The sequence below is a fragment of the Lithobates pipiens genome, unplaced genomic scaffold (genome assembly GCF_037356315.1).
Source record: "Lithobates pipiens isolate NorthernLeopardFrog02 unplaced genomic scaffold, aLitPip1_a1.2 Scaffold_19, whole genome shotgun sequence".
In the NCBI taxonomy this organism is placed as follows: domain Eukaryota; kingdom Metazoa; phylum Chordata; class Amphibia; order Anura; family Ranidae; genus Lithobates; species Lithobates pipiens.
The window spans coordinates 594,666,646-594,693,619 of NW_027507764.1; the positions used below are offsets into that span (position 1 = coordinate 594,666,646).

Genomic DNA, 26,974 nt, shown 5'->3' on the forward strand with positions numbered 1-26,974 from the left:
TCTCCTGGACTGACATGGCTTCCTCTGATTTCACTGCACACTGTGAGATTCTCACAAGATGCACTATTTTTGAGATGTAGAGGGTGAGATGAAAGTGGTGCCGGGGTCTCAAATATGGGGGGCACCTTGAATAGCAGATGTACCAGTTTGTAAAGGAAGAGATGAATGGGTGGTGAGGTCTTCGGGACATGGGGGCAGCAGATATAACAGTTTTGGGTTGTATAAGGTGACATTATTGTTGTGGAGATGTCTCAGGGATGGGGGGGGGGGGGGGGGGGGACAGCAAATGTACCAGTTTGGGTTGCAAAGGATGAGATGAATGTGTTGTCGAAGTCTCAAGGATGGGAGGGGACATCAGATGTACCAGTTTTGGGTTGTAGTAGATGAGATGGATGTAGTGGCAAGTTTTCGAGGATGGGGGGCATTAGATGTAGTCATTTTGGGTTTTAAAGGATGAGATGAATATGGTGGCAAAGTCTCAAGGAAAGGGGGCAGCAGATGTACCAGTTTTGGGTTGCAGAGGATGGGATGAATGTGGCAGTGAGGCCTTGGGGATGCTGAGACAGCAGATGTACCACTTTGGGGTTGTAGAGAATGAGATGACTGTGGTGGTAGTCTCACGGATAATGGGGCAGCAGATGTACCAGTTTGGATTGTAGAGGGTGACATGAATGTGGTGGTGAGGTCTTGAGGAATTGGGGAAGGGGGGGGGGGGGACAGCAGATGTACCAGTTTGGGTTGTAAAGGATTACAGGAATGTGGTGGTGAGGTCTGGAAGAATTGGCGGGGAGGGCAGCAGATGTACCAGTTCGGGTTTTACAAGATTAGATGAATGTGGTGGCAAGGTCTTGGGGGTGCAGAAACAGCCGATGTACCACTCTGGGGTGCATCTATGGATGAGATGAATGTGGTGATGAGGTCTCAAGGATGGGGGGGAAAGCATATATCCCAGTTTGGGTTTTAGACAATGACATGAATGTGGTGGCAAGGTCTCGGGATAGGGGGGACAGCAGATGTACCAGTTTGGGTTGTAAAGGATGAGATGACTGTGGTGATGAGGTCTTGGGAACGAAAAGAAAGAAGATGTACCAGTTTAGGATGTAGAGGATGAGATGAATGTGCTCTCAATGTCTCACGGAGGGGAGGGGACAGCAGATGTACTAGTTTGGGTTGTAGAGGATGAGATGAATGTGGTGATGAGGTCTCAAGGATGGGGAGCAAAGCAGATGTACCAAGTTGGGTTTTACCGAATGAGGTGAATGTGGTGGCGAGGGATCAGGGATAGGGAAGACAGCAGAAAGACCATTTTTGATTGTAGAGGATGAGATGAATGTGGTGTCCATGTCTCAATGATGGGAGGGGACAGCAGATATACCAGGTTGGGTTGTAGAGGATGAGATAAATATGGTGTTAAGGTCTCAAGGATGGGGAGCACAGCAGATGTACCAGGTTGGATAGCAATGAGGAAGAAATTAATGTGGTGTTGATGTCTCGAGGGTGGGAGGGGACAGCAGATGTACCAGTTGGGGTTATAGAGGAGGAGATGAAAATGGTGGTAAGGTCTAAAGGACAGGAAGGACAGCAGATATCCCAGTTTGAGTTGTAGAGGATGGGATGAATGTGGCGGCGAGATGTGGAGGATGGGAGGGGGCAGCAGATGTACCAGTTTGGGTTGTAGAGGATGGGATGAATATGGTGTTAAGGTCTCAAGGATGGGGAGCACAGCAGATGTACCAGCTTGGGTAGCAATGAGGAAGAGATGAATGTGGTGTTGATGTCTCGAGGGTGGGAGGGGACAGCAGATGCACCAGTTTGGGTTGTAGAGGAGGAGATGAAAATGGTGGTGAGGTCTAAAGGACAGCAGATAGTTTGGTTTGTAGAGGATGGGATGAATGTGGTGGCAATGTCTCAAGGACAGGGAGGACAGCAGATATCCCAGTTTGGGTTGTAGAGGATGGGATGAATGTGGCGGTGAGATGTGGAGGATGGGAGGGGCAGCAGATGTACCCGTTTGGGTTGTAGAGGATGGGATGAATGTGGTGGCGAGATGTGGAGGATGGGAGGGGGCAGCAGATGTACCCGTTTGAGTTGTAGAGGATGGGATGAATGTGGCGGCGAGATGTGGAGGATGGGAGGGGGCAGCAGATATACCCGTTTGGTTTGTAGAGGATGGGGTGAATGTGGTGGCAAGGTCTCAAGGATTGGGTGTGCAGCAGGTATACTAGTTTGGGTTGTAGAGGATGAGATGAATGTGGAGATGAGGTCTCATGGACGGGAGGGGGCAGCGGATGCTGGGAGTGAAACCATTCCAGGATTACATAGAACTTTCCACATTTTGAAGGAATTATTCTGGAATTTGGTGGGTGAGCACAGTTGGTGCCAATTAGCTTCATGCCTTTGTTTTATAACATTGGACAGGGACTGTGCAAACCCACCAATCCCCTCCCTTCACATTATAAAATAAAATTAATAATCCTAAAACACAAAACACATGAATGTTCTGCAACGAGTGTCTGTTGCTCTTTACAGGGGGATAAAATACTTTAACAAAAAGCTTCTAAAGCTACATTTTTTTTTTACATTATTGCATTTCCTGTATAAAGGTAAAAACTTTTTGCCCCCCCCTCCAACACTTGATAGTAATATTTATAGGTAGTTGATCCAGGGAATATCCGATTGCCTATGGGAAGGATTTTTCCCCCTCACCGGAGCAAATTGGATCACACTATATTGGGGGGGGTTATTAACCATTAATGTCTAAACCGCTAGCAACAAAAGTCAATACACCCCTAAGTGAAAATCTCCAAATTGGGCCCAATTAGCCATTTTCCCTCCCCGGTGTCATGTGACTCGTTAGGCCGCGTACACACGCGGGGACCGTTCGCCCAACTTTGTCCGTCAAACAGTTTCAGCAAACAGTCCGCTCAAAATTAGCATGGACGGACATGGCCACACACGACGGACGAACAGTTTGCTGAAACCGTGCGCGATGACGTGAACGGCACGTACGACGGGACGAAAAATACGACGTCCTATACACTGCATTATAACTTTCGGCGTGTAAATCCTTTCTGAGCATGCGCGGAACTTAGTTTGACGAACAAGCCCACACACGAGGGGACTGTTCGCTGAAACAAAGTTTCAGCGGACAGTTTTTTGGAATTTCCGAAAAACCTTGTTCAGCGGACTGTTCGCTGAAACTGTCCGCTGAAAGCCCACACACGGGCGGACTGTCCGCCGAAACACTGTTCAGCGGACAAAGTTGGGCGAACAGTCCCCGCGTGTGTACGCGGCCTTAGTGTTACAAGGTCTCAGGTGTGAATGGGGAGCAGGTGCGTTAAATTTGGTGTTATCGCTCTCACTCTCTCATACTGGTAACTAGAAGTACAACATGGCACCTCATGGCAAAGAACTCTCTGAGGATCTGAAAAAAAAGAATTGCTTCTCTACATAAAGATGGCCTAGGCTATAAGAAGATTGCCAAGACCCTGAAACTGAGCTGCAGCGCGGTGGCCAAGACCATACAGCGGTATAACAGGACAGTTTCCACTCAAAACAGGCCTCGCCATGGTCCACAATGGCTTTGTGTTGAGTTATTTTGAGGGAACAGGAAGTTTACACTGTTATACAAGCTGTACACTCACTACTTTACATTGTAGACAAGTGTCATTTCTTCAGTGTTGTCACATGAAAAAATAGAAGAAAAGATTTACATAAATGTAAGGGGTGTACTTACTTTTGTCAGATACTGTAGGTATCATATTTCAAGTTTAATAATACAAGCAAAAGTTAAGCCAGATCTGGCCAGGTTGGGGAAAATAGAAACACTGTGGAAGTAGCTTTTTTATAGTGTAGTATATGATGGAGAGGAGTGTGGGGGGTATGACAGTGGGCAATATGTACAGGAGAGGAGTGCGGAGGGTCTGACAGTGGGTGGTATGTACAGGAGAGGAGTGCGGAGGGTATGACAGTGGGCAGTATGTACAGGAGAGGGTGTGGAGGGTATGACAGTGGGCAGTATGTACATGAGAGGAGTGCAGAGGGTATGACAGTGGGCAGTATGTACAGGAGAGGAGTGCGGAGGGTATGACAGTGGGCAGTATGTACAGGAGAGGAATGTGGAGGGACAGTGGGCAGTATGTACATGAGAGGGTGTGGAGGGTATGACAGTGGGCAGTATGTACAGGAGAGGAGTGTGGGGGGTATGACACTGGGCAGTATGTACAGGAGAGGATTGTGGAGGGTATGACACTGGGCAGTATGTACAGGAGAGGGTGTGGAGGGTATGACATTGGGCAGTATGTACATGAGAGGAGTGCAGAGGGTATGACAGTGGGCAGTATGTACAGGAGAGGAGTGCGGAGGGTATGACAGTGGGCAGTATGTACAGGAGAGGAGTGCGGAGGGTATGACAGTGGGCAGTATGTACAGGAGAGGAGTGCGGAGGGTATGACAGTGGGCAGTATGTACATGAGAGGGTGTGGAGGGTATGACAGTGGGCAGTATGTACAGGAGAGGAGTGTGGGGGTATGACAGTGGGCAGTATGTACAGGAGAGGAGTGCGGAGGGTATGACAGTGGGCAGTATGTACATGAGAGGGTGTGGAGGGTATGACAGTGGGCAGTATGTACAGGAGTGGGGTGTGGGGGGTAGGACAGTGGGCAGTATGTACAGGAGAGGGGTGTGGAGGGTATGACAGTGGGCAGTATGTACAGGAGTGGGGTGTGGGGGGGTATGACAGTGGGCAGTATGTACAAGAGTGGGGTGTGGGGGGTATGACAGTGGGCAGTATGTACAAGAGTGGGGTGTGGAGGGTATGACAGTGGGCAGTATGTACAGGAGTGGGGTGTGGGGGGTAGGACAGTGGGCAGTATGTACAGGAGTGGGGTGTGGGGGATATGACAGTGGGCAGTATGTACAGGAGAGGAGTGTGGAGGGTATGACAGTGGGCAGTATGTACAGGAGAGGAGTGTGGAGGGTATGACAGTGGGCAGTATGTACAGGAGAGGAGTGTGGAGGGTATGACAGTGGGCAGTATGTACAGGAGAGGAGTGTGGAGGGTATGACAGTGGGCAGTATGTACAAGAGTGGGGTGTGGGGGGTAGGACAGTGGGCACTATAGCTGATCATGATTAGATGCTCTGGGTAAAGTTCTTTCCCCCGGCTCTGTTCACGGAATGGCCGCGTTGTTTTTACTCTCTTATGCCTTTGAGCTGCAGCAATGTAATCGTCTTCTATGTATTTCAGATGACAAGAGACACAAAACCAAAGCGCTCCAAGAAACTGCGAGTGGCGGGCACGGAGGGATTAGAAGGGAAACCTAAGCCGGTAGGTGATCATGAATGTATATACATTATATATTGTATATATACAGTATGTAGCACTTACCCCCGAAGGAGCGGCTGAATCTTTCTGGGCTCACCGATTACCTCCTCCAGCTCGTACTCGTTGTCCTTGTCTAGGGGGTCCCAGGGTTTTGTACTTGTTGTCCTTGTCTAGGGGGTCCCAGGGTTTTGTACTTGTTGTCCTTGTCTAGGGGGTCCCAGGGTTTTGTACTTGTTGTCCTTGTCTAGGGGTCCCAGGGTTTCGTACTCGTTGTCCTTGTTTAGGGGTACCCAGGGTTGATGACCCAGTAACTGTAGAGACCGACACCTGAATTTCTTGTTAGGATTTTTTTTGTTGCATAAAACAGTTGAACAAACTCAGTCTCTAAGTTGGGAGTAGGGGGTATCGGGGTATCGGGGTAAAGTTTAGCTCAGTCAGCTTAGCTGACTTCAATAAAAGTCTCTCTCACTGTACACAATCCAGGGAAGAGCCGCTCGCAACTGGACTCTTTATCTGTTGGATAAATCCTTGAGTTTGGGTTTAGCAGCCAACAGGTAATTCTAGCTTTGCAAAGTCTCTCACACAGACTTGGTTAGAAACTTAGTTGTAACTGGAAGGGTAGAAGTAGGAACTTTTCTTACAGTACCAGAATCTTTCAGCCGGCCTGGTGATACCGTAAGAATTGTGGATTCAATCAATGTCCATAACAGCTCATCTTCCAGGCTCTTCCCATGCAGCCAGCCTCATGTGTGGCCCTCTTACTGAAGAGTCCTCCCCTGGTCACATGTAGAGTCGCTGGTCCTCTCCAAACCCGAGACGGCACCGGAACACCTCAGAATCCTCCTTCCAGTTACTGCGCCTCGGACTAGCCAGTTCCGAGGCTCGGAAACGGATGGATCCGCACCCCAGGCCATGAGGGCCCCCGGGGGCTGGTCAGGAGAACCAGGACCATGGAGTCAGCAACAACCTCTGGACCGGAACCCAGAACCACGTGACTTCAGCACCTTAAGTACCCTCTCCCGGAATACACAGCGGAACAAACTCCCACTGATTGGCTCAGAGAGAAAGATTGGTACCCAATGCGTCCAACCAGACTGTGTTCTGATTGGTTGCTAGGCAGCAGGGCGGTCCCAGCAATAAATCATTCACTTTTAACGTGAAAAGTCCCACCCTTTGTCAAGAGTGGCAAAGCTCCATGTCTGTGATGGGGGTGTCTGCTATGGGTCAGGTTAGTCTGTAATGAGGGGTCTGTGATGGGGGGGTCATTCTTTAATAAGGGGTCTATGATGGCGAGTCTGTGATGGGTCAGGACCAGTCCGTGATGGAGAGTCTGTGATGGGAGGGTCAATCTATGATGGGGGTCTGCTATGGGTCAGGTCAGTCTGTAATGAGGGGTCTGTGATGGGGGGTCAGTCTTTAATAAGGGGTCTGTGATGGGGAGTCTGTGATGGGTCAGGACCAGTCCGTGATGGAGAGTCTGTGATGGGAGGGTCAATCTATGATGGGGGTCTGCTATGGGTCAGGTCAGTCTGTAATGAGGGGTCTGTGATGGGGGGTCAGTCTTTAATAAGGGGTCTGTGATGGGGAGTCTGTGATGGGTCAGGACCAGTCCGTGATGGAGAGTCTGTGATGGGAGGGTCAATCTATGATGGGGGGTCTGCTATGGGTCAGGTCAGTCTGTAATGAGGGGTCTGTGATGCGAGGTCAGTCTGTGATGGGGAGTCTGTGATGAGTCAGGACCAGTGTGTGATGGGAGGTCAGTCTGTAATGGGGGTCTGTGATGGGGGGGCAGTCTGTAATGAGGGGTCTGTGATTTTGGGGGTCAGTCTGTGATGGGATGGTCTGTGATGGGGGGTCTGTGATGGGGGTTTGTGATGGGGGGTCAGTCTGTAATGAGGGGTCTGTAATTTGGGGGTCAGTCTGTGATGGGAGGGTCTGTGATGGGTCAGTCTGTAATGGGGGGTCACTCTGTGCTGGGGGATCACTCTGTGATGGGGGGCACTCTGTGATGGGGGGTCAGTCTGTGATGAGGGGGCACTCTGTGATGGGGGGTCACTCTGTGATGGGTCAGTCTGTAATGAGGGGTCTGTGATTTGGGGGGTCAGTCTGTGATGGGAGGGTCAGTCTATGATGGGAGTCTGCTATGGGTCAGGTCAGTCTGTAATGTGGGGTCTGTGATGGGGGGTCAGTCTGTAATAAGGGACGAGAATGGTGGTGTGTGTGTGTGTGTGTGTGTGGAGGGGGGGCATTGAAGGACCCGGCTTTGGGGCGGCAAAGGGGGTAAATCCGGGCCTGCTTTTTGTACTACCAATCCCAAAGAGTTTAATCAACAAGGGATTATGGAGACCCCCCTTAAATTTGACTGCAACCGGCAGGCTCGGGCCCTGGGACCGCATAAAGGATGGTTGGATGCTGTCCTTCTGTATCTAGCTGCACAGAGACTCAGCGGCCCAGCCTACGCGAGTGACAAGCTATACATTCATCTACACCGCTGCACCACAGATCGTTAATCTGCGTGTTCCCGGCGGCACTTTACTGTCCAGAGATTCTCACGGTTCTCCTCCTCATCATCTGGTATGGGGGTCAGCCTTTTGCACGGCCATCATTTCTCCAGCAGAGGTGTAAAGGATCACTCAGCTCATCCTACAGTACCGGAGACTGTATCTGAATTAGGATTGGTGAACGGGCAGTTGTCCACCCTTTGCTTTACCCAGTTAATAAGGACACTGCTAACAGACAACTATATATCCATGCCATTTAACTCCTTGGCAGTGGCTTGCGCCAACCCTTTAAGGGGATTGGAGTGCCAGGGAGTGGGGCTTGTGATCATGTGACCGCCTTGATTGGTTGTCAAAAGTACCGATCGGGAGCTTTCCCTGATCCACCTGTTATTGTGTTGGGAGCACACAGGGCGCACACTCTCGGCACAGCCCTGTGGGTGCTATTGCATACAAATATGCAGCTGCTCTGTGCCAAGGCCTGGCCACCGAAAGGCCGCATATCTGCATGCGCTCGGTGCTAGGGTGTCTCTAGATTATTTTATTCACTAACACTCTTCAATTATAAAGGGCCCCAACTTGCTAGCATAAGATCCTATCCCCTAAACTGTGAATGGCTCAATCTCATATCTACAGATATTCACTGTTTATTTAAAGGGGCACTCCTTCTCTCTCTCTCTATCTCTCTCTCTCTCTCTCTCTCTCTCTCTCTGTGTGGAGGGTATGACAGTGGACAGTATGTACAGGAAAGGAGTGCGGTTTTATGACAGTGGGCAGGAGGTACATGAGAGGAGTGTGGAAGGTATGACAGTTGGCAGTATGTACAGGAGAGGAGTGTGGAAAGGTATGACAGTGGGCAGTATGTACAGGAGAGGAGTGTGGAAAGGTATGACAGTGGGCAGTATGTACAGGAGAGGAGTGTGGAAAGGTATGACAGTGGGCAGTATGTACAGGAGAGTAGTGTGGAAAGGTATGATAGTGGGCAGTATGTACAGGAGAGGAGTGTGGAAAGGTATGATAGTGGGCAGTATGTACAGGAGAGGAGTGTGGAGGGTATTGAGCAGTATGTACAGGAGAGGAGTGTGAAGAGTATGACAGTGGGCAGTGTGTACAGGAGAGGAGTGTAAAAGGCTGAGGTGTAGGTGTCAGGGGTCAGTGTATCTGTCAGGGGGATCAATTGAGGTGTCGGGGGTCAGTGTAGGTGTTAGGAGGGTCAGTGTATGTGTCGGGATCAGTGCATGTGTTGGGGGATCAGTGTATGTGTCGGGGGGGTCAGTGCAGGTGTCAGGGGGGTCAGTGCAGGTGTCAGGGGGTCAGTGTATGTGTCAGGGGGGTCAGTGCAGGTGTTAGGGGGGTCAGTGTATGTGTCGGGGGGATCAATGTAGGTGTCAGTGGGGTCAGTGTTCAGGCAGGTCAGTGTAAGTGTTGGGGGGGGGGGTCAGTGTATGTGTCAGGTGGATCAATGTAGGGGTCAGGGGGGTCAGTGTAGGGGGCAGGTAGGTCAGTGTAATGGTCAGGTAGGTCAGTTTAGTGGTCAGCATGGATGAGCACTGGTCAAGCAGCAACCAGCATATGAGCCTCCCCCCAAGCAGTCAAACCCCCCGCCGCCGGGCTCAGACTTCGAGCTGAAGTCCCTGGTCTTTTTCCCACCAGCAACGCCCCTGGCGTTATGTACAGGAGAGGAGTGTAGGGGGTATGACAGTGGGCAGTATGTACAGGAGAGGAGTGTGGAGGGTATGATAGTGGGTGGTATGTACAGGAGAGGAGTGTGGAGGGTATGACAGTGGGCAGTATGTACAGGAGAGGAGTGTGGAGGGTATGACAGTGGGTGGTATGTACAGGAGAGGGGTGTAGAGGGTATGACAGTGGGCAGTATGTACAGGAGAGGAGTGTGGGGGGTATGACAGTGGGCAGTATGTACAGGAGAGGAGTGTGGGGGGTATGACAGTGGGCAGTATGTACAGGAGAGGAGTGTGGGGGGTATGACAGTGGGCAGTATGTACAGGAGAGGAGTGTGGGGGGTATGACAGTGGGCAGTATGTACAGGAGAGGAGTGTGGAGGGTATGACAGAGGTCACTATCTACAGGAGTGGAGTGTAAATTGTATGATGGGGGAAGTATATACAGGAGAGGGGTGTGAAGGGTATGACAGTGGGTGGTATGTACAGGAGAGGAGTGTAAATTGTATGATGGGGGAAGTATATACAGGAGAGGGGTGTGAAGGGTATGGTAGGGGGCAGTAATACAGAAACACAGAAGAGTGAATGCAGAAGAAGGACCAAGTTGTCCATCGAGTCTGCCCAATTTTTTTATTTTAGTGTAGATCTTGATCTGTGATCTTGGTCTTTGCTTCCTGTTACAAATCCTGCCCTCCTGAACCTTTATTCACGTCATTTGAGGTTTCAGTCATGTCCATCCTTTCCCTCCCACCCTCCAGACTGTACATCTGAAGTCTCTCCTGATACTTCCACCATTTGTGTTGCCTCTTGTCTCTTCTTCTATCTGAATAGCTTTCTGAACGGTCCCCGGCAGGACTTTACAGATTGCCGTGCAGATTTGTTTTTGTATATTTTCTGTTTCCTGGGAGGCGTTTTTTCGGTGATCACGTCCAGCTGCTTCATGAAGCACCACATCTGGAGTCAAGTAAACAACTGGCGGCGGGTGAAGCCTGTTTGACGCTAAACAAGATTCATCAACGACTGATAGTTGTGCAAGAAGCTGAATAATCGACAGGGAATTAGACACTTTGTTAGCTTAGGAAAGACGGTTGGATGTTCTCAGTCTAAACAGAATCCTGTGGAGAGGAGGGGGGGAGGGGGAGGAGGATGTATGGCTGTGAACCCCGAGAAAGGAAACATTAGGAAACCATTTCAGAGGAAAACACGGAACATATCTAAATGCTTTTTTTCTGGGGAGCCTTAGATAGTGAAGCCAGGCAACTGGGATTTTCAGAAGGTAAAATGCCTTGTATTACTCTTTTACTCTTTGAGAAAATCAGAGTTCTGTATCTGGATGGGATCTTTGGGATTACCAGCACAGAAAGTGATGGGAAAAACAAAATGTAATGGTTGTCACCGGAACAGGAAAAGAGGGGAAATCTTCTAATATGGACACCTCTTCTGGTGACAATTTCCAATGGGCACGTCTGTTCTTTCAACAACTTCCAATAGGCCACCTCTCCTGGTGAGAACTTCTAACGGGGGCACCAGTTCTGGTGACAACTTCCAATGGGGACACCAGTTCTGGTGAGAACTTCCAATGGGGACACCAGTTCTGGTGAGAACATCCAATAGGGACAATTTCTCTGGTGAGAACTTCCAATGGGGACATCTGTTCTGGCAATAGAAACTAGTAGGGAAACCTTTTTTGATGACCACCTGCAATGGGGACACCTGTTCTGTCGATAAATTCCAATAGGCACCTGTTCTGGCAAGAGCCCCCAATGAGAAGACCTGTTCCTACTTCCAAGGGGAAACCTGTTTTGGTGACAACCTCCAATTGGGACATCTGTTCTGTTAAGAACGTCCAATGGGGACACCTGTTCTGGTGAGAACTTCCAATGGGGACACCTGTTCTGGTGAGAACTTCCAATGGGGACACCTGTTCTGGTGAGAACTTCCAATGGGGACAATTTCTCTGGTGAGAACTTCCAATGGGGAAACCTCTTCTGGTGACAGCTAACAATGGGGTCACCTGTTCTGGTGAGAACTTTCGGAGACAGTTTCCAATGTGGACATCTGTTCTGGTGACAATTTGAAATGAGGACATCTGCTCTAGTGAGACCTTCCAATAGGAACAACTATTCTGGTGAGAACTTCCAGTAAGGACACCTTTATTGGTGAGAACTTCCAATAGTGACACCTTTTTTTTATGACAAATTCCAATGGGAACACCTTTTCTGGTGACAACTGTCTAATGCCTTCTTCACACAGGCAAATGCCTGTTCCTTAGATGACCAGCAGATGGTGCAATACACAAAGAGCATTCCCTTTGCTTTGCACTACTTTGCATTCATTATGATTTGACTGCTCTGTTTGGCAGACCTTACAACATGCAAAGTCTTCCATTGTAGGTCAATGGAAGCAGGGCCGGGCCAAGTGGTGGGCAGGAGGGGCGGCTGCCCTGGGTACTGTGGTATCGTGTGAGGTGTGGGGGAGGGGATTTGCGTTGTTGGAAGGGGGAATTTGGGGGGCGGAAGAGGTTATTGTTCAGAAGAGATCATTTGGAGGTCGCGCTTTGAGCTGATAAGATACACATTATCTATTCAAAATGAAATGACCCCCTCTATGTCTGACTTACCTGCCTCCTCTTCTGTATTTCTCATCCTGACCCTCTATATCTGATTTACAGTATGTCACAAAAGTGAGTACAACCATGAAATTTTTGTGAGGGGTGTTGCCATTAATGTCTAAACCGCTAGCAACAAAAGTGAGTACACCCCTGAGTGAAAATGTCCAAATTGGGCCCAATTAGTCATTTTCCCTCCCCAGTGTCATGTGACTCGTTAGTGTTACAAGGTCTCAGGTGTGAATGGGGAGCAGGTGTGTTAAATTTGGTGTTATCGCTCTCACTCTCTCATACTGGTCACTGGAAGTACAACATGGCACCTCATGGCAAAGAACTCTCTGAGGATCTGAAGATAAGAATTGTTGCTCTACATAAAGATGGCCTAGGCTATAAGAAGATTGCCAAGACCCTGAAACTGAGCTGCAGCACGGTGGGGCCAAGACCATACAGCGGTATAACAGGACGGGTTCCCCTCAGAACAGGCCTCGCCATGGTCCACCAGAGAAGTTGAGGTCACGTGCTCAGCGTCATATCCAGAGGTTGTCTTTGGGAAATAGACGTATGAGTGCTGCCAGCATTGCTGCAGAGGTTGTAGGGGTGGGGGAGGGTCAGCCTGTCAGTGCTCAGACCATACGCCGCACACTGCATCAAATTGGTCTGCATGGCTGTCATCCCAGAAGGAAGCCTCTTCTAATGATGATGCACAAGAAAAGACCACAAACAGTTTGCTGAAGACAAGCAGACTAAGGAGATGGATTACTGGAACCACGTCCTGTGGTCTGATGAGACCAAGATAAAGGTATTTGGATCAGATGGTGACAAGCGTGTGTGGGGGCAACCAGGTGAGGAGGACAAAGACAAGTGTGTCTTGTCCACAGTCAGGCATGGTGGGGGGAGTGTCATTGTTTGGGGCTGCATGAGTGCTGCCGGCACTGGGGGGCTACAGATCATTGAGGGGACCATGAATGCCAACATGTACTGTGACATACTGAAGCAGAGCATGACCCCCTCCCTTCAGAGACTGGACCGCAGGGCAGTATTCCAACATGATAACCACCCCAAACACACCTCCAACACCACCACTGCCTTGCTAAAGAATCTGAGGGTAAAGGTGATGGACTGGCCAAGCATGTCTCCAGACCTAAACCCTATTGGTCATCTGTGGGGGATCCTCAGAGGGAAGGTGGAGGAGGGGAAGGTCTCCAACATCCACCAGCTCCGTGATGTCATCATGGGGGAGGGGAAGAGGACTCCAGTGGTGATCTGTGAAGCTCTGGTGACCTCCATGCCCAAGAGGGTGAAGGATGTGCTGGAAAATAATGGCGGCCACACAAAATATTGACACTTTGGGCCCAATTTGGAGATTTTCACTTAGGGGTGTACTGACTTTTGTTGCCAGTGGTTTAGACATTAATGGCTGTGTGTTGAGTTATTTTGAGGGGACAGGAAAATTTACACTGTTATACAAGCTGTACACTCACTACTTTACATTGTAGACAAGTGTCATTTCTTCAGTGTTGTCACATGAAAAGAGAGAAGAAAAGATTTACACACATGTGACTGAGGGGTGTACTTACTTTTGTCAGATACTGTATCTGCCTCCTCCTCAGAGTTTCTAATCCTGACCCTCTATAATCTGATTTATATTCAGGACTTCGGCACACTTGAGAGAGCTCCTAAAGATGAAGGCAGGAGGGAGAGGAAGAAGAACGGGCGGAAGCGCGGCCGCTGGGTATGTTGTGTGTCTGTAGGTGGGTCAGAGTCGGTGTCCCAGGTACAGTAAGTGGCCTCCGGCGGTGAAGTTCGGGTCATCTGGAGCAGCCAAGATGGTGGAGCTTCGTTGAGACTTGCTGCTCAAGTAATGCATTTTTGGGGCCGCTTCAAAGTTTTGGTGATATGCAAATGCCTGTGTAGGTTTTATTACAGCATCACAAAAAAAAGTCAAACTCCTATAGTCTGTGCTTATGGGTAACTGAGCAGCTAGCAAAAGAAACAAAATACACTATATTGTCAAAAGTATTGAGACACCTACCTTTAATTGCCCCCCCCCCCCCGGACTTTGTCTGTAGGGTTCAATGTTGAGTTGGCCCTTTGCAGCTATAACAGCTTCACCTCTTCTGGGAAGGCCGCCCACAAGGTTTAGGAGGGTGTCTGTGGGAAGGTTTGACCATTCTTCCAGAAGAACATTTGTGAGGTCAGGCACTGATGTTGGATGAGAAGGCCTTGCTCACAGTCTCAGCTCTAATTCATTCCAAAGGTGTTCTATCAGGTTGAGGTCAGGACTTGGTGCTGGCAAGTCAAGTTCCTCCACCCCAAACTCACTCATCCGTGTCTTTATGGGCCTATACCATACCATCCATACCTCAATCCCATATACCATCCATACCCCAATCCCATATACCATCCATACCCCAATCCCATATACCATCCATACCTCAATCCTATATGCCATCCATACCCCAATCCTATATACCATCCATACCTCAATCCTATATACCATCCATACCTCAATCCCATATACCATCCATACCCCAATCCTATATACCATCCATACCTCAATCCTATATACCATCCATACCTCAATCCTATATACCATCCATACCTCAATCCCATATACCATCCATACCCCAATCCTATATACCATCCATACCTCAATCCTATATACCATCCATACCCCAATCCTATATACCATCCATACCTCAATCCCATATACCATCCATACCTCAATCCTATATACCATCCATACCTCAATCCCATATACCATCCATACCCCAATCCTATATACCATCCATACCCCAATCCCATATACCATCCATACCTCAATCCTATATGCCATCCATACCCCAATCCTATATACCATCCATACCTCAATCCTATATACCATCCATACCTCAATCCCATATACCATCCATACCCCAATCCTATATACCATCCATACCTCAATCCTATATACCATCCATACCCCAATCCTATATACCATCCATACCCCAATCCCATATACCATCCATACCCCAATCCCATATACCATCCATACCTCAATCCTATATACCATCCATACCTCAATCCCATATACCATCCATACCTCAATCCTATATACCATCCATACCTCAATCCCATATACCATCCATACCTCAATCCTATATACCATCCATACCTCAATCCTATATACCATCCATACCCCAATCCTATATACCATCCATACCTCAATCCCATATACCATCCATACCCCAATCCCATATACCATCCATACCTCAATCCTATATACCATCCATACCTCAATCCCATATACCATCCATACCTCAATCCTATATACCATCCATACCCCAATCCCATATACCATCCATACCCCAATCCCATATACCATCCATACCTCAATCCCATATACCATCCATACCTCAATCCTATATGCCATCCATACCCCAATCCTAAATACCACCCATAACCCAATCCCATATACCATCCATACCTCAATCCTATATACCATCCATACCTCAATCCTATATACCATCCATACCCCAATCCTATATACCATCCATACCTCAATCCCATATACCATCCATACCCCAATCCCATATACCATCCATACCTCAATCCTATATGCCATCCATACCCCAATCCTATATACCATCCATACCTCAATCCCATATACCATCCATACCCCAATCCCATATACCATCCATACCTCAATCCTATATACCATCCATACCTCAATCCCATATACCATCCATACCCCAATCCCATATACCATCCATACCTCAATCCTATATACCATCCATACCCCAATCCCATATACCATCCATACCTCAATCCTATATACCATCCATACCCCAATCCTATATACCATCCATACCTCAATCCTATATACCATCCATACCCCAATCCCATATACCATCCATACCTCAATCCCATATACCATCCATACCCCAATCCCATATACCATCCATACCTCAATCCTATATACCATCCATACCCCAATCCCATATACCATCCATACCTCAATCCTATATATCATCCATACCCCAATCCTATATACCATCCATACCCCAATCCCATATACCATCCATACCCCAATCCCATATACCATCCATACCTCAATCCTATATACCATCTATACCTCAATCCTATATATCATCCATACCCCAATCCCATATACCATCCATACCCCAATCCCATATACCATCCATACCTCAATCCTATATATCATCCATACCCCAATCCTATATACCATCCATACCCCAATCCCATATACCATCCATATCTCAATCCCATATACCATCCATACCTCAATCCTATATACCATCCATACCCCAATCCCATATACCATCCATACCTCAATCCTATATACCATCCATACCTCAATCCTATATACCATCCATACCCCAATCCCATATACCATCCATACCCCAATCCCATATACCATCCATACCCCAATCCCATATACCACCCATACCTCAATCCTATATACCATCCATACCCCAATCCCATATACCATCCATACCCCAATCCCATATACCATCCATACCTCAATCCTATATATCATCCATACCCCAATCCTATATACCATCCATACCCCAATCCCATATACCATCCATATCTCAATCCCATATACCATCCATACCTCAATCCTATATACCATCCATACCCCAATCCCATATACCATCCATACCCCAATCCTATATACCATCCATACCCCAATCCTAAATACCACCCATAACCCAATCCCATATACCATCCATACCCCAATCCCATATACCATCCATACCTCAATCCTATATACCATCCATACCCTAATCACATATACCATCCATACCACAATCCTATATATCATCCATACCTCAATCCTATATACCATCCATACCCTAATCACATATACCACCCATACACCATTCCTATATACCATTCCATACCCCAATCCCATATACCATCCATACCCCAATCCCATATACCAGCCATACCCCAATCCCATATACCATCCATACCCCCAGCCCATGTACCATCCATACCCCAATCCTATATACCATCCATACCCCAATACCATATACTATCCATGCCCCAATCCTATATACCATTCCATACCACAGTCCTATATACCATCCATACCCCAATCCTATATACCATCCATACCACAATCCTATATACCATCCATACCCCAATCCCATATACCATCCATACCCCAATTCTATATACCATCCATACCCCAATCCCATATACCATCCATACCTCAATCCTATATACCATCCATACCCCAATCCTATATACCACTCATACCCCAATCCCATATACCATCCATACCTCAATCCTATATACCAGGGGTGTCCAAACTTTTTTCAAAGAGGGCCGGATTTGATGAAGTGAACATGCGCGAGGGCCGACCATTTTGCCTGACATTCTTTGAATCGTTAAAATTCGGTCTAAGTGTGTTCGTTAGAGCTCTAATACATTGCCCAACAAGAATTCTCTTGCCTTTGTGGCTGTGTGTGGGAAGAAATGAGCTTGGGCGTATTTGTACATACTGTATTAATTGGCGTATAACACACACCTTCACTTTAAGAGGGAAGTTTCAGGAAAAAAAAATGTTTAAATAAAGAACTGTGAAGCAAAATAATGGTCAGTGCCCACCAATGCAGCCTAATCAGTGCACATCTGCAGACCCACCACAGCCAGGAATGCCCCCACCATAGCCAGGAATGCCCCCCCCCCATAGCCAGGAATGCCCCCCACCATAGCCAGGAATGCCCCCACCATAGCCAGGAATTCCCCCACCATTGGCAGGGACGCAGCACCATTGCCAGGGACGCAGCACCATTGCCAGGGACGCAGCACCATTGCCAGGGACGCAGCACCATTGCCAGAAATGCCTCACCATTGCCAGGAATGACTCACCATTGCCAGGGACGCAGCACCATTGCCAGGGACGCAGCACCATTGCCAGGGACGCAGCACCATTGCCAGGGACGCAGCACCATTGCCTGGGACGCAGCACCATTGCCAGGAATGCCTCCCCAAATGCCTCACCATTGCCAGGAATGCAGCAACATTGCCAGGAACGCAGCACCATTGCCAGGAACGCAGCACCATTGCCAGGAACGCAGCACCATTGCCAGGAACGCAGCACCATTGCCAGGAACACAGCACCATTGCCAGGAACACAGCACCATTGCCAGGAACACAGCACCATTGCCAGGAATGCACTGACGAGCGCCAAAGGAGAATCTCCTGTTTACACGGCGGCTTCTTTAATAGAAAGTCCCGCCTCCTTTGATGGACAGAAAAGTCGTCCAATGGCAGTGCAGGAGAAGGACTTCCTATTACAGAGGCCGCCCGTAAACAGGAAATTCTCCTGTGTACGGCGCTCGGTCCTGTCCTCCCTGTACCTTCCGAAGCATATATATCAGGGGTAATGAATTAAAATTAAAGGAGGTCCGGTCGCCAAAATTTTCTTTGGGCCGAGGTCCGAATCTCAAGTCTGTGCTATGACTCAGAAATATTGTAGTAACTGTATATCTATCAAAAACATGAGAAATGTACAATTTCCTTAGCATTTCAACAATATTTATTGTCAAGTTAAATCTGGTGTCCCCATCACAGTGCCCCTTTACATCAGGTGTCCCCATCACAGTGCCCCTTTACATCAGGTGTCCCCATCACAGTGCCCCTTTACATCAGGTGTCCCCATCACAGTGCCCCTTTACATCAGGTGTCCCCATCACAGTGCCCCTTTACATCAGGTGTCCCCATCACAGTGCCCCTTTACATCAGGTGTCCCCATCACAGTGCCCCTTTACATCAGGTGTCCCCATCACAGTGCCCCTTAACATAAAATGTGCACATCAGGATTTCCCTTAACATAAAATAAGTGTCATGCTGATGGGCACATTTTATATTAAGGGGCACTCTGATGGACACAACAAAACATGCCCCTTAACTTAAAATTTGCCCATCAAAGTGCCCCTTTTAATATAAAATGTACCTATCAGTGTTGCTCTTAAAATAAAATCTGCCCATCAGCGTGCCCCTTAACATGAAATAAGGGTCACACTGATGGGCACCTATTATGTTAGGAGGCATTCTGATGGACAATTTTTATTTTAAGGGGCATGCTGATGAGTATATTTTTAATGTGCACATCGATGGGCATATTTTGTAGGGCACATTTTGTTGTACCCATCAGCGTGCCCCTTAACAAAATATGCCCATCGATGTGCACATTAAAAATATACCCATCAGCCTGCCCCGTAAAATAAAATTTGTCCATCAGATTACCCCTTAACATAAAAGGTGCCCATCAGCGTGACCCTTATTTTATGTTAAGGGGCACGTTGATGGGAAAATTTTATGTTAAAGGGCACTCTGATGGGCACATTTTATTTTAAGGGACACGCTGATGGGTATATTTTTAATGTGCACATCAATGGGCATATTTTGTTAAGGGGCACCTTAACAAAACATGCCCATCAGTGTGCACATAAAAAATATATCCATCAGCATGCCCCTTAAAATAAAGTGTGCCCATCAGAGTGCCCTTTAACATAAAATTTTCCCATCAGCGTGCCCTTTACAAAAAAAAGCCCCTTAAAATATGCCCAACAGTGTGCACAACACTGATCACTAATAGATAACTAATGTGCCCACATACCTTAACTGCAGCAGGAGTGTGGGCACAACTGAAGCTGCCTCGCGATGAGATCCAGGACCCGGGAACCGCGGGCAGCAGGGGGGCGGGGCGCGCACGTGACGTCACACCCCTACTGCCCGTGTCTCTTCAGCTCCGAGAGACGCGGCCAGGAGCAGGGGGCGGGCGCATGCGCGCAGCGTCACTGGTTGCTGGGGAAACCCGCGGTCCCAGCAAACCAGTGATTGCTGTCGCTTGCTACACTGGCGGCATGGCGGTCCGGGCAGAAGCGCTGCTCGGTCCGGACTCGGACCGCCATTTTAGTGACGGCTGATATATATCTTTTGTGGCCCCCGGCGCTGGGAGATCGTCGGGGGCCACAAAAGATATGTATGTCCAAATAACCAGGCGGGCCGTTCAAAACCGGGCCGCGGGCCGCAATTGGCCCGCGGGCCGGACTTTGGACATGCCTGCTATATACCATCCATACCCTAATCACATATACCACCCATACACCATTCCTATATACCATTCCATACCCCAATCCCATATACCATCCATACCCCAGCCCATATACCATCCATACCCCAATCCCATATACCATCCATACCCCCAGCCCATATACCATCCATACCCCAATCCTATATACCATCCATACCCCAATACCATATACTATCCATGCCCCAATCCTATATACCATTCCATACCACAGTCCTATATACCATCCATACCCCAATCCTATATACCATCCATACCCCAATCCTATATACCATCCATACCCCAATCCTATATACCATCCATACCCCAATCCTATATACCATCCATACCACAATCCTATATACTATCCATACCGCAATACCATATACCATCCATACCCCAATCCCATATACCACCCATACCCCAATCCCATATACCATCCATACCCCAATCCCATATACCATCCATACCTCAATCCTATATACCATCCATACCTCAATCCTATATATCATCCATACCCCAATCCTATATACCATTCATACCCCAATCCTATATACCATCCATACCCCAATCCTATATACCATCCGTACCCCAATCCCATATAGCATCCATACCTCAATCCTATATACTATAAATAATGCTACACGCTCCTCAGACAGCAGCCTGGGAGGCAAAGACTGAGTTTCTCTGGAGCTACAGTCCAGGGGTGTATCTACAGGGGTCACAAGGGTTGCAATTGTGACCCGGCCCTATGCTCCAGGGGGCCTGTGCCTGGATGGAAGGGGCGGCAGGGAGGACCCGATTCCCTCCGTTTTCTTCCTGCAGCCACTGAAAACCTCCTTCTCCACTTCCCACAGGCATTCAGCAGCTACAGGAGGAAAATGGAGGGGGTCAGTTACTCTCCGGAGTTACAGTCTCCTCATACAGCAGCCTGGGAGGCAAGGACTGGACTCTCCGGAGTTACAGTCTCCTCATACAGTAGCCTGGGAGGCAAGGAATGGACTCTGCTACACATGCTCGCCAGGCAAGGACTGGACTCTGCTACACATGCTCGCCAGGCAAGGACTGGACTCTGCTACACATGCTCGCCAGGCAAGGACTGGACTCTGCTACACATGCTCGCCAGGCAAGGACTGGACTCTGCTACACATGCTCGCCAGGCAAGGACTGGACTCTGCTACACATGCTCGCCAGGCAAGGACTGGACTCTGCTACACATGCTCGCCAGGCAAGGACTGGACTCTGCTACACATGCTCGCCAGGCAAGGACAGGACTCTGCTACACATGCTCGCCAGGCAAAGACTGGGAGAAAAGGGTCCATTTAGAAGGTCTCTTTAAATATTTATCGTCTTCCCCAGCCTACATCACTGGAATAAACCCTTCAGTGATTGGCTGAGGTAGAATAAATGTTCACAACTCCCAATATCAAGTTGGAAAAGAGTTTTCATGGAGGCCATATTCCAACCATGGGTTCAGACAGTTCATGTGGGGGGGGGGGGGGGGTCAAAAACTGGAGTGACCCTTTGATGAACAAAAGCATGTTTTATCTCCATCACAGGAAAAGGAGGAAAGAAAGTCAAAAAAACATCATCATCATCATCATCATCCTGAGGGCAAGAAGGAGGAGAAGAAAGCAAAGCGCACCGGGTCCCGTAGTGCTATCACATCGACATATGGAGAAAGAAAGGACGCGAGTGATGGAAAGGTAATAGAATAATTCCCCAACTCGTCACATGATTCAGAATTATCCAATCTGGTGAGAGAACTTGGGATGGGGGGAATTGTGTTAGAGAGATTTCTTCCTCCCCTCCCCGCTCTGTCCTTCACCACCTGGGTGAGAAGGTCTGGGCGAGAAGGTCTGGGCGAGAAGGTCTGGGTGAGAATGTCGGGGTGAGAAGGTCTGGGCGAGAAGGTCTGGGTGAGAATGTCGGGGTGAGAAGGTCTGGGCGAGAAGGTCTGGGCGAGAAGGTCTGGGCGAGAAGGTTCGGGTGAGAAGGTCTAGGCGAGAAGGTCTAGGCGAGAGGGTCTGGGTGAGATGGTCTGGGCGAGAAGGTTCGGGTGAGAAGGTCTGGGCGAGAAGGTTCGGGTGAGAAGGTCTGGGTGAGAAGGTCTGGGTGAGAAGGTCTGGGGGAGAAGGTCTGGGCGAGAAGGTCTGGGTGAGAATGTCGGGGTGAGAAGGTTCGGGTGAGAAGGTCTGGGCGAGAAGGTCTGGGCGAGAAGGTCTGGGCGAGAAAGTTCGGGTGAGAAGGTCTAGGTGAGAAGGTCTAGGCGAGAGGGTCTGGGCGAGAAGCTCTGGGCGAGAAGGTCTGGGTGAGAAGGTCTGGGTGAGAAGGTCTGGGCGAGAAGGTCCGGGTGAGAAGGTCTGGGTGAGAAGGTCTGGGCGAGAAGGTCTGGGTGAGAAGGTCTGGGTGAGAATGTCGGGGTGAGAAGGTTCGGGTGAGAAGGTCTGGGCGAGAAGGTCTGGGCGAGAAGGTCTGGGCGAGAAAGTTCGGGTGAGAAGGTCTAGGTGAGAAGGTCTAGGCGAGAGGGTCTGGGCGAGAAGCTCTGGGCGAGAAGGTCTGGGTGAGAAGGTCTGGGTGAGAAGGTCTGGGCGAGAAGGTCCGGGTGAGAAGGTCTGGGTGAGAAGGTCTGGGCGAGAAGGTCTGGGTGAGAAGGTCTGGGTGAGAAGGTCTGGGCGAGAAGGTTTGGGTGAGAAGGTCCGGGTGAGAAGGTCTGGGCGAGAAGGTCTGGGTGTCTGGGTGAGAAGGTCTGGGCGAGAAGGTCTGGGTGTCTGGGCGAGAAGGTCTGGGCGAGAAAGTTCGGGTGAGAAGGTCTAGGTGAGAAGGTCTAGGCGAGAGGGTCTGGGCGAGAAGCTCTGGGCGAGAAGGTCTGGGTGAGAAGGTCTGGGCGAGAAGGTCCGGGTGAGAAGGTCTGGGTGAGAAGGTCTGGGCGAGAAGGTCCAGGTGTCTGGGTGAGAAGGTCTGGGTGAGAAGATCTGGGTGAGAAGGTCTGGGCGAGAAGGTCCGGGTGAGAAGGTCTGGGTGAGAAGGTCTGGGCGAGAAGGTCCGGGTGAGAAGGTCTGGGTGAGAAGGTCCGGGTGAGAAGGTCTGGGTGAGAAGGTCTGGGTGAGAAGGTTTGGGTGAGAAGGTCCGGGTGAGAAGGTCTGGGTGAGAAGGTCTGGGCGAGAAGGTCTGGGTGTCTGGGTGAGAAGGTCTGGGTGTCTGGGTGAGAAGGTCTGGGTGAGAAGGTCCGGGCGAGAAGGTCCAGGTGAGAAGATCCAGGTGAGAAGGTCTGGGTGAGAAGGTCTGGGTGAAGCACTTCATCCTTGGAGGAAGGGGAGAAGGTCACATGACCCCTTATACCGGGAAGTACAGAGTTTTGGGGACTCTGAGAGAGAAACTAAGCGGTGAGGAGCACGGCAAAGGTCATCAGGGACCATGTTATGGGACCCCAGGCAGGTACTGTATGGAACGTCAGCTAGAGAAAAGCGAGCCGTGTCCAGATCTACATGACAGCGGGAGGGAGTACCCATCTGTACCCATCTGTACCCATCTGACCCGTGTCTAGTATAAAGGGGTCCCCTGAGGTCCAGAGGACCCTTCTACTTCTCTTGTAACTGTAGAAGGAAAGACTGTTCTTCCCTTGTCTGCCTCCTCCATCCTCGCTCTGCTGCCACGTTTGGCACCTTTTTGGGGGGAGCGGGTATCTGGTTTTGACAGGTAAACGCTCTCACTTACGGGGTGAGTTTGCCGTGGCAAGTTCCCCTTCCCCCCTCCTCTTCCTTCCCACGCAGCCGCCCCAATGAAAAAGCACGTCGCACTTCACACATGCGCAGCAGGGAACCGGCTGGGAAGCCGCAAGGTCTTTTTTTGTTTAAATTATAGTGCTGAATAGCAAAAAAATGCCCTGGTCATCAAGAGGGGTAAAAACTTCTGGAGCTGAAGTGGTTATAAACAATGTTACTCTGTATTTCTCTATCTCCTTTCTGATCAATGTTTATAAACAATGTTACTTTGTGTCTATCTCCTGTCTGATCCTTGTTTATAAACAATGTTACTCTGTATTTCTCTATATCCTTTCTGATCAATGTTTATAAACAATGTTACTTTGTGTCTCTCTATCTCCGGTCTGATCAATGTTTATAAACAATGTTACTTTGTATCTCTCTATCTCCTGTCTGATCAATGTTTATAAACAATGTTACTTTGTATCTCTGTATCTCCGGTCTGATCAATGTTTATAAACAATGTTACTTTGTATAAAAGCTCTCCATGTGAAAAGGAAATGAATTCTGTCTTGGTGACCTCACCTCTGAGCACCACTTCTGGGATTGTCAGTCTCTTGCCCCCCCCCCCCCTCCCCCAGCACTCAGTGGTTCCTCCTGGCAGGACACAGTCCAAGAGTCTGGTGAGATGGGGGTCGGCGGGGGGAACCACTAATCGTAGCCGGGGGGACACAGAAGATCGACACTCCCAGAAGTCTCGGGATTTCTCTTAATGGAGCTGCAGAGAGCGACTCTCGGGACCCCACAGGGAAGTATTCCCTCTCTTCTTTATTTACTGGCCCCACGAAATTAACTTCTGAAAGAAGGCGGACTTTGCGGGCACAGAAAGAGGCGGAATGTACTAAAAAAAATTACCAAAATGTATTAGAAATACATACAAATATGACAAACATGGAAAAGCATAACCCCCTCCCCCTCTCCCCTCCCCCCCCCCCGTGCATACAAGGAATCAGCAGATACCCAATCCTATTGTATGGAGATTGCGAGCCACAAGTGTGTTGAAGTCCAACGATGGAGTCAGTAGATATAGGGTCAATGTAGATCACCAGTGTTGCTCCATACTTCAGCATCAACGCGTTTCGCATGATAAACTTGCTTCTTCAGGACGGTTAGGGTGAGTGCTGATTAACTTCAGGTACAGAGCAAGGCGGGGGGGGCGATTGTAGATCAGGGGGGCCGGACATGGGGGCCATCTCAAAGGGAGATGAAAAATGTAGGACAAACTCCAGGGGCGGGGTCCCCTCTATTACCAGTACAGGAGGCAGCCAGGCATAAGAGAGTGGAGCTGGTGATAGGCACCACGATGTACCCATGAACTGCATAGTCATGCCATATAGCACCATAAAACTCTTGGAGGATAGCTGGGCATGGATCAAACATGCGCTGCGGAGGGGGAAAATATGGGGTGAGTAGGTGGAGTCACATGGAGGCATCAACACATACTACAGAGATTGCTGGTAGGCACGGTAAATGCCTCTTGTATTCTGTATACAGCGGAGTGGTGCACGTAACCCCCCCTAGTGGTTGGCATATAGAATGACTCATACCAGAGGTAGGGTCCCCATAGGTAGGCTACCATGCACCGTTATACCAAATGGGTCTTGAAGCCATGTGCTAGGGAGCAATCTCGCTGGTTGCTCCCTTCTACAAGGCTTCAAGGCCCATTTGGTTTAATGGTGTATGGTAGCCTATGGGGACCCTACCTCTGGGGTAAGTGCAGGGCTGATCACAGACCGACCGACTGGGGGGGGGGTTCCTGTGACCTGACCGACCGGGGGTCAATAGATATAGTGTCAATGTAGATTACCAATGTTGCTCCATACTTTAGCTTCAACACGTCTCGCAAGATAAACTTGCTTCTTCAGGACCGATTGGGTGGGTGCTGATAAGTGGCGGCTGGTGATATATATTGGGGGGGGGGGGGGAGGGCAGCAGACAGTCCACCCATCCGTCCACCACCCTCCCCCCCCCGACAAAAAATATACCACCAGCCACCACTGATCAGCACCCAGCCAATCAGTCCTGAAGAAGCAAGTTTATCTTGTGAAATGCGTTGGCGCTAAAATATGGAGCAAGGTTGGGCCGCCCTTGATGATCTACATTGACACTCTATCTATTGACTCCATCGTTGGACCTCAACACACTTCATGATACATTGTGGCTCCCAATCTCCATACTATAGGATTGGGTATCTGTTGATTGGTTGAGGGTGTTTTTTTATTGCTGTGCCGGCAAAGCCCGCCTCTTTTCAGAAGTTAGTCGAGCTTCTTCTTCTCTTATATGTGAATTTTTTTGGGGATTTTGGCACGGTGAGGGTCCTCCCCTTTATTTGCCAATTTCATGGTGTTACGCTTTAAGTTGGGTGTACAGTGATGGAAATATGGAACAGCAAATATGCAAAGAGAAATGCAAATCACTTTCCGATGGTAATACGATATTATAGTGAGTGCGGGCAGATATGACATGAAAAGTATTTCCTCCAATCACAGGAGGTGTCAGAGAGGATGAAGAGGCAATCTGAGAAAGGCAACAGAAGGAAGGGCAAGGAGGAGAGATGGAGAAGCGGGTCCAGAAGTTCGATCGCTTCACTCTCACCTTCAAAGGTAAATGTTCAGCGTCATCTAACACTCCATTGGCTGAAAATTGTTCCAGGTGACTGCCTGCCAGTAGATTAAGGCGGAACTCCAGTCAAAAAGGTTCAGATTTGCACAGGGTGGGGCAGGGGGGAGAGTACCAGACAGACAGTGGTGTTGCTATGGGGGTGCAGGGGGGGGGGGGTGACACCCGGCTCAGACTGGCACCGGCGCTGCGTTGAGAGGGGCGCCGTGAGGCAGAGACAGACTGGGTGCCCCGGGTCCGATTGTTCCCCCTCCACGCACACACCCCCACACGCCGCAATCCCATCTCTGTCCCCGCCGGCTGCGCTCAATGCCGCTTCCTCCTCGGCTCTGACGTCTACACAGGCCGGGAGCAAGAGCCGAGGAGGAGGAGGGACACCATCCACTCTGCAG

At 49.2% G+C, this 26,974-nt stretch overlaps 1 protein-coding gene across 2 annotated transcripts in view; it reads left to right on the forward strand.

The window, feature by feature from the left end:
• Positions 1-26,974, forward strand: part of LOC143997803 (uncharacterized) — a 56,080-nt gene that overhangs the window by 24,187 nt on the left and 4,919 nt on the right. For both annotated transcript variants that reach the window (XM_077493610.1, XM_077493609.1), the window contains 4 exons: positions 5,248-5,328; positions 13,762-13,842; positions 21,759-21,905; positions 26,453-26,566. In XM_077493610.1, coding sequence (XP_077349736.1) covers positions 5,248-5,328; positions 13,762-13,842; positions 21,759-21,905; positions 26,453-26,566 — 423 coding nt within the window. The remainder of the gene's footprint in view (positions 1-5,247; positions 5,329-13,761; positions 13,843-21,758; positions 21,906-26,452; positions 26,567-26,974) is intronic.